The sequence below is a fragment of the Apodemus sylvaticus genome, chromosome 16, assembly GCF_947179515.1.
Source record: "Apodemus sylvaticus chromosome 16, mApoSyl1.1, whole genome shotgun sequence".
Taxonomy (NCBI): domain Eukaryota; kingdom Metazoa; phylum Chordata; class Mammalia; order Rodentia; family Muridae; genus Apodemus; species Apodemus sylvaticus.
In genome coordinates, this window is record NC_067487.1 from 4,480,090 (window position 1) to 4,488,715 (window position 8,626).

The 8,626-nt window shown below is 43.1% G+C and overlaps 1 protein-coding gene across 1 annotated transcript; it reads right to left on the reverse strand.

Moving 5' to 3' along the window:
* Window positions 1-4,459: 4,459 nt before the first annotated feature.
* LOC127667085 (60S ribosomal protein L29-like) lies at window positions 4,460-8,142 on the reverse strand. The gene is made up of 2 exons (XM_052160118.1): window positions 8,132-8,142; window positions 4,460-4,985 (listed from the first exon to the last, which is right to left on the reverse strand). Exons 1-2 carry the CDS (start codon window positions 8,140-8,142, stop codon window positions 4,460-4,462), a joined length of 537 nt encoding a protein of 178 aa, XP_052016078.1.
* Window positions 8,143-8,626: the final 484 nt, after the last annotated feature.

The window sequence follows — 8,626 nt, forward strand, 5'->3', positions numbered from 1 at the left end:
GTCGTATGTGCTGTTGTTTTTGCTAGATGCTCAGAGGGTTTAAGGAAGAGCTTCATCCAGGATAAGCCAATATCTACTGCAGGAGTGAGAGGGATACATACTACCCAAGACATGGGATGACACGGATACTCTGTGGACTCTTTGTGAGTGTTGATTTTCACTGGCTTCCTGTGGCTAGTGTGATGAACACCATAGCCTGGAGAACTTCATCTGCAGAACCTTGCTGTCACAGTTCTGGGCTACAGGGTCAGCTTCTCCTTGGGCTGTGAGGGACACTCTTTCCAGTCTCTCTCATTCCTTATGACAGCTTCAAGTATCTTAGTTTATGGGTGGCACTTGCCTGTGATTTCCACATAACCTTTCTCTTGAATATATCTTTTGGCCTAAATTTTGTTTTTCTGCAAGGGTGTGGTTGATGCTGCTTCAGGATTCCCATGTTTCTTAATTGCATTCACTGAGACTCTACACCCAAAAGAAGTGGGCATCAGGTGCTAAAAAACAGCACCTTCCATGGGAGAAAACCCTCAGTGATCTCTCTCTAGGGGCGACAGAGGCCTTGCCTGACTGTGCCCTCCACCTTCACCTGGGTTGCATCCAGATGTGTCTATATCTGTGCAGATTCTGAACCCACCCTCAAAGCCTTTCTAAAACCTCAGATCTTGTATTTCTGCTGCAGAACAGATCCCACAGTGCTGCAGAGAATCTTGGCCAAACATTACAGTCCGCATACCTCTGATTTAAAACTCTAAAATGCTCCAAAATCAAAAGCTTTTGGCCAGATATTTCAAGTAGAAAAATCCATACTGTCCATAGGCACAATATTTGGAAAAACAGTGTACAAAATTACCTCTAGGAGAAGTGTCCAGGATACACATGAAATATACATGAAACAAACACAGCGGCCTGTGTTCCATCCCATTCCTGCTCCAGCATTCATTCCATGTCTTGAAGAGAAACCCTAGTGGCTTCTTTATTGTCCTCTTGAAGCTGGGTACCTAGACTGAAGGGTTCTCATGGCCAGGGCTCAAGGCAGGCAGGGAACTCCAGAAGTTGCTGTTTCTCAGATATGATCATTTTGGGGTTCTATTGAGGCCTAATGTACTTCCTCTGGCAGTAGCTAGCTTTTGGGATCCTCTTCTAAATGGCTATGATTAGTCAGAGTCATTCACCCTAGGTTCTGGATGAGATGCTGCAGAGAAAGTTACTCTTGCTCTTACAGATGCTTCATCTGGAGTGCCTGAGATATAAGCTCTCTTGAGCTCTGCAGAGAGAGTTACCCCTGGCTCCACACATATGTTTTAGTTTGGATGCCTGGATTGTAGATTCTCAATATGCCTATGAGATTCAGCAGCCTGAATTCAGCTAGGCACTTCGCAAGAATTGTAAGTTATATTTTCTCTACAATACCTAGGGACCTAATAGGAGGTCCAAGTGATGGATTAGGGATGTAAGCATGGATGGGTATGATGATGTCCTGGTGAGCATGGAGACAGCTCAGGGCCATTGTCAGCCACATATATTCTAGAGGATTCCATCCATCTGTACTGGCTGGTTTTATGGAGCCTCCTTTGAGGAAATGCCTCCATGAGATCCAGCTGTAGTGCACTTCCTCAACTAGTGATCAAGGGTTGGAGGGCCCATTGTGGGTGGTATCATCCTTGGGATGGTAGTCCTGAGTTCTATAAAAAAGCAAAGATTGAACTGCATCTCTCAGAAGGTCACATGGTAGTCAGTCCTGCCCAGAGCTGCAGAGCAGGGCCTTACTTAGAAGCATGGTCTTTGTACATGCAATTACAAGAAGTGGTCAACATGGAGAAAGTTGTGTATCAACTGTGACTGGTATGTCTCTGGATGAGTAGGAGAGAAGGTGTGTTGAGGATGGCGCCACATAATGGTGGAGCTAGAGCCTGGCCCACAAGCCCAGACATGCCATGGTGATTAGTAGGTACCAAACTCAGGGGAGTCCTCAGGGCCTTATCTTCTCCCAGTAAGCAGAATGCATTGAAACCTTAAGTTTGGACTCCCTATCCAAACTAAGAAATGAAGTTCTTGGAACGTGGTACTCATTCTCTAAGACCAGGAAACTACACAGGAGTTGGAGCTCTTTCATAATTGGTTTTGTTCATCCACTAGAACATGTTATCATTAGAAGTGATGCCCTTCCATCCATCAATGACATCTTCCAGGTAGCATTGGTGGAATGGTTTATATATGCTTGGCCTAGGGAGTGGTCCTGTTTGAGTAGGCATGTTCTTTTTGGAGTAGGCATGACACTGTGGATGTGGACTTTAAAACCCTCATCCTAGCTGTCTAGAAGCGAGTATCCTGCTAGCAGCTTTCAGATAAAGATGTAGACCCCTCGGCTCCTCCTACACCATGCCTGCCTGGATGCTGCCATGTTTTCTGCCTTGATGATAATGGACTGAACCTCTGAACCTGTAAGCCAGCCCCAATTAAATGTTCTCCTTATAAGAGTTGCCTTGGTCATGGTGACTGTTCATAGTAGTGTAACCCTAACTAAGACAATTGGTGATGGAGAAAATGCCACAGTTGGTGCTTAGGTTAATTAAGATAAATCAAATTATAAATAGTACAAACTGCATGATTCTAGTCTTAAAAAACAAAAATGATTAATTAGAATAATTAGAAAGAATAATTAGATATCATTCCAGAATGACTGATACACTCTCCCTTAACGTTAAGATTATGGAGGCTTCTATTTTTCTAGTTTATTTCAGTTTTGGGGGCCTGCCCTCATTGTATGTAAAGCACTTTGATGGGAACAAGAAGTGCCAGAAAGACAGTCTCTCCACCCCACTCTGTCTTTCCGTCTGTCTGTCTGTCTGTATCCTCTTCACCCTCCTCCTCTTCATCTTCTTTTTCTTTCAATAAGACAAATGAGATGTATTAAAGTTTGCTGGATAGCATCTGGGGAGATGGTTCAGTAAGCAATGGACTTTGCTAGCACAAGGAGCTAGATTTGATTCCCAAAACTCACATAAAAATATCAAACAAGTGTGGTGGTGTGTACACGCAATCCTAGTACTGGGGCAGTAGAGAAAGGTTGATCCCCAGGCTTGCTGGCCAGCCAGACATTCTAGTCTAAGCAGCAGACTTCAGGTCCCGGTGAGAGATGCTTTCTGGAAATCAAGGTGAATGGTCCTCAGGCAACTGCAGCTGAGGTAGATCTGGTTTCCACCCACACACACATGTGCACACACCACACTCATGTGCACCCCTTTCTCCACTCACATACTATTAGGCTAATAGATTTGGAGGATGTAGTTCACATATATTTTGATTAAAGAAGAGTTCATGAAAATAGTAATTGGGCAAGAGAGATGGCTCAGTGGTTAAGAGTACTGACAGATCTTCTGAGGTCCTGAGTTCAAATCCCAGCAACCACATGGTGGCTCACAACCATCTGTAATGAGATCTGATGGCCTCATTTGGTATGTCTGAAGACAGCTACCATGTATTTACATATAATACTAAAGAAATCTTAAAAATAGAAGAACATAGTGATTATGGTTGTTGCAGGTTCACTTTGGTGTTATGTGTATTACTGAAGGCACAATTAACGGTGTGGCCTGACATTATCAAACATCCAGAGTCTTTGTTCGTACCAAAGGAATTGGATTTGATCATAGATGTGGTACGATGATATTGGACTATAAACAGTATATTCAGTGGGACATGTGCAGCCAGAAACAGGAAGCAAGGGGAAGAGAAATGTAAGAAACAAAATGCCTTTAAATTATGTTGGGAGTGATCTCAAGAGCTAGTTTGGAATTCATTTTCAAAATCTATGAGATGAGCTGAACCTCACCACAGTAGTCCTCAACTGTGGTGGTGGTAGTGGTGGTGGTGGTGGTGGTGGTGTGTGTGTGACTGGTAGAGAGTTTCTCTCACACACTTGTCTTTTGGGGCATCTAGACCTTTGCCAGAATGATCCCTTCTTGGCAATGATGTCACTTGCTGGGACTATGGTGGAGACCCTGCCCATTCTGCTCAGTGGAAGCTAAGTAAGAAGGGCAGAGGATTGTGAGCTCTGCTAGAGTGGCCTTGGATTTGGAAAGTGGGAAAGTCATTACATTCAGGGGCAAAGACAGTCACGAAAGGATAGATTGTAATTGTGTTGTCTACCTGTTCTGTTCACGTGTTCATTCGAGTCTATTTCCAGACCTGTCTACTGTGGCATTAGCCATCTCTCACAGAGAGCCTAACTTCCTCGGCTCTCACGGAACAGTGATGGTGCTTGTTCTGATGATTTCCTATGGCTTGCTGTTGATTAGGACTGACTCCACCTCCCCAGATGGATTCTGAGTAGTGTCAAGAGATGTGAAATTATTATTATTATTTAATAGATCTAGCCTCAAGTTTATTTGTAAAACAGCATAGGACACTGGTCATCTGCAAATAGTGTGTAGAAAGGTGTGTCACAGCAGTCCATCTGTCTTCACACTGGCAGGAACCTTTCCTCTGGGGCCTTCACAGGGGCCTGGGCACCTTTGGTAGCCTGAGCTGGAGCTGAAGCCTGGGCCTTAGCTGGAACTTTGGCCTCTGCCTTGGTTTGAGCCTTGGGCTTTGGCTGGCAGAGCCTACGCCCCTTGGCCATGTAGCTTCGAATCCACTTCCCAAGCTTGGGGTGAGCTATGAAAGCCAGGTGGCTGAGTTTGAGGCTGAGGCCCTTTGGCATCTTGGGCTTGATGGCCTGAGGCTTCACAAGGGCCTTGATGGCCTCTGCGCATGCACTCATTGCCTTTGCATTGTTGGCCTGCATCTTTTTCAGGCCTTTCTTGTTGTGCTTCTTGGCAAAGCACATGTTCCTCAGGAACTTGGGGTCAACCCCCTGAAGAGATTCAATATATCTTTGTGACTGCAGTTTCTTTTTGCCATTTCTGCACCATTTGTGGGACTGGTTGTGTGTGGTGTGGTTCTTGGACTTGCCATATCTGCTTGGTAACCTGAGGCTCCTGCAGCTCCTGGAACCGGAAGAGAAAGAGCAAGATGTGAAATTCTTAAATCTTAGAAATATACTGTCTAAAATCATAGGATATCTACCAAACTAAAGGGCCTTATGGGAAAAGACAACTTAATTCATGAATTTGTCTTTCAAACTCAGTTAGTTAAGTTGTCTCTATTTTTTGGCTGAATTATTAGGAACATTAGGACCATAGTTTTAATTAGTTTTTTTTTTGGTTTAGACTTATTTATTTTGTTTATGTGTATAAATCATTTACCTGCATGTTTATCTATATACCATGAATGTTCCTGGTATCCACAGAGGTCAGAAGAGGGTATTGGATCACCAGGAACTGGAGTTATGGATGGTTGTGAGCCACCATGTGGGTGCTGGGAACTGAACCAGGGTTCTCTGCCAGAGCCACAAGTGTTTTCAATCACTAAGCCATTTTTCCAGGCTCCTTTTTAGCTTTTATTACTGTAATTGCATATCTTTTTATCTCTAGTAATTTGGGGATTAAACTGTATTTTTGTGGAACATAAACAGGACTATAGCTACACTGATATTTGCTTGATGTACTTTTTCTGTTTTTCCTCTTTCTGTGTTTTATGCTAACACGGTTTGTGGTGAATATAACAGAGTTTCTTCACCTGCTGAATAGGATTCCTTTGCATTTATTTTGATTACAGAATCAAAATAGACTGGAATTTCAAAACACAATAATGTAATTTCTGCAATGAGAAAACCTGAAGTGAGGGGCCTGGGGAAACAGCTCAGTGGGTAAAGTGTTTCTTCAGTTCCAAGCAGCTGTGTAATAGGCAGGGACAGTGGCAATTGGAGTGCAGAGGGAGATCCTCGAGGTCTTTGGGGATATTGGCCATCTAGCCTAGCTGAAACAGCAGCTCCAAGTTCAAGGAGACACTCCGAATATAAGACGGGCAGGTTAGAGGCAGACACCCAGGGACAACTTCAGGCCTCCACATGCACACACACATGCAAGTACACCTATGCACTTATGCACACATGAGCATATAATACACATATGCACACATACAACAGAAGTGAAAGGAAGGGAGGAAGAAGACAAGAGAGAGAGAAAGAATGAAAGGAAGAGAGAAAAGAAGAAAGAATGAAAGGGAGGGAAGGATGGAGAGAGAGAAAGACAGACAGAGAGAGAGATAGATAGATAGATAGAGAGGGAGAGAGAGAGAGAACTAAAAATGAGGAAAGTCAACTATATTTGTTTTAAAACAAGGCGACATGGCTTCTAGCTATGTTAAATCCCCATGCCTAACACTTAGTAAATACTTACTAATAAAGCCTCACTCTGAACAGATTGATCTAGTAACTTCCATAGTGACTCCTGTGGGCACATAAAATTTACAAATGGGATTAGATCAACAGTTGTAAGTATTATGCTCTCAGGCTCAAGCTCTGATTCCTTTCTTGTGTCTATTTATGCTGAGACATTGAAATTAAAATAAATTAATGTTGGTTGCTCGCATCTGCCTTGAGTAAAGCAAAAACAACGACTTTCTGAGTGTAATTGTTCATTTTTCAAAATGACTTTCACTAATGGAACTCACAGCCCACGCCTTTACCTAGGCAGTTAGCACTCCTGGTCTTGGGAGTTTTCTGAGATGTAATATCACACAGGCAGTCATAGGGACTCCCCCATATACATCTTTAAAATATGGATGTACATTTGTTAGTTCTTCACTCAGAAAGCATCATTGGCATTTGCCATGGAAACAATTAAGACTTGCAAAGCCGGAGAGGCAAAACTTCACAGAGGCAACTTTAAGCTTCCTGTAAGGATGTAGAAAAGTGAGAGTTTATAGACCAGACCTTGGCAGTGAGGACCAATGCTATGCCTACAGGTAAAGCTGGAAACATGCAACTGCTGAGTGCATCCGGCCTCTGATCTTGGAACCTGCCCTGGTAAGTATGGTGTCCAGAGACACTGACTGCATGTAAGGATATAGGCTTGGGTCTTCACCCAGAGCCAGGTGCCTCAGGCAAGAGGAGCACACAGGAGGGCACAGCCTGAAAGGAACTGCTAACTGTGGTACTTGTTTATTGCCACCTTGCTGTTTTTTCTTTCTTTCTTTCTTTCTTTCTTTCTTTCTTTCTTTCTTTCTTTCTTTCTTTCTTTCTTTCTTTCTATCCATCCATCTGTACTGGCTGGTTTTGTGGAGCCTCCCTTGAGGAAATGCTTTCATGACATCCAGCGGTAAGGCGTTTCCTCAATTAGTGATCAAGGGTGGGAGTGCCCATTATGGATGGTGCCATCCTTGGTTCTATGGTAGTCCTAGGTTCTATAAGAAAGCAAGCTGAGCAAGCCAGGGGTAGCATCCCTCCATGGCTTCTGTATCAGCTCCTGCTTCCAGGTTCCTACCCTGTGTGAGTTCCAGTCCTGATTTCCTTTGGTGATTAACAACAATGTGGATGTGTAAGCTGAATATACCCTCCCCTCCCCAACTTGCTCATGATGTTTTTTGCAGGAATAGAAACCATGAAACCCTATCTATCTATCTATCTATCTATCTATCTATCTATCTATCTATCATCCATCAATCATTTAATCAATCTTCTATTCATCAATCATCTATCCACCCATCATTTATCAATCTATCTATCCAGCCATTCGCCCTCCTGTCTGTCTGTCCATCTGTCTGTCTAATCTGTCACAGTTCCACTATATAGCCCAGACTGTCTTAAAACTCACTATGTGGTCCAAATTGGCCTTGAATTCATGGTCCTTCCTTATATGTCAACCTTCCCAGAGCCAGGATTACAAGCATGTGCTAATACTACTGCATTAGCTACTTTCACTAGTGAGTTTGACTGCTCATTATGTGTTGGGTATTTAATACTAGGGAAGGAATCTGGGGTTTTCTGCCTGCCTGGGGCCTTTGGGAGCTCATCTGTACTCAAAGGAAAGATAGAGCCACTGGCCAAGGACACTGCCTCTCTAGCCATGAGGAAACACACTTTTTATAGTAATGCTAGCTCCGTAGGAGGCTTATCGAATGTGACAAAAATAACTGGGCACCAGTCTGGGCAGTGCTTCTGCCTGTTGTGGTGTTAACATGTTATTTGAAAACTGATACTCTTTAGAGATGAGGAAGAGCTACACTACACCATTGGGTATGATTACAGTACCATCTGGCCATCTGGCCCTTGTAGGAAGAACACCGCTGTCTCTTTAGTCCTGCATGGCTGTAGCTGTCTGTCTCATTTTCTTTCTCTTTCTGTCTTTCTATTTTACCTTCTCTTTCTCTTTATTCATACAGAATAAGCCTTGTTGGTGTGGTTGAAAAAAGGTGACCATAATCTCAGCTTTAATTAATCTTCTTTTACGTGATAATCTACATTTTAGTGTAAAATCAACACATCAGAGACCACAGAAGAAATAGAAAGTTCTTCTTTTAAAGGTATTTATTTATTTATTTATTTATTTATTTATTTATTTATTTATTTGTGTGTGTGTGTGTGTGTGTGTGTGTGTGTGTTCAATTGTGGAGATCTGAGGAAGGCACTGCCCCCCCTTAGAGCTGGAGTCTCAAGCTGTTGTGTACTGCCTCCTGTGGATGTTCGGAACTGAAAGATCAGCAAGTGCTCTTAATTTCTAGGGTATCTTTTCAGTCCTGGAAAAAT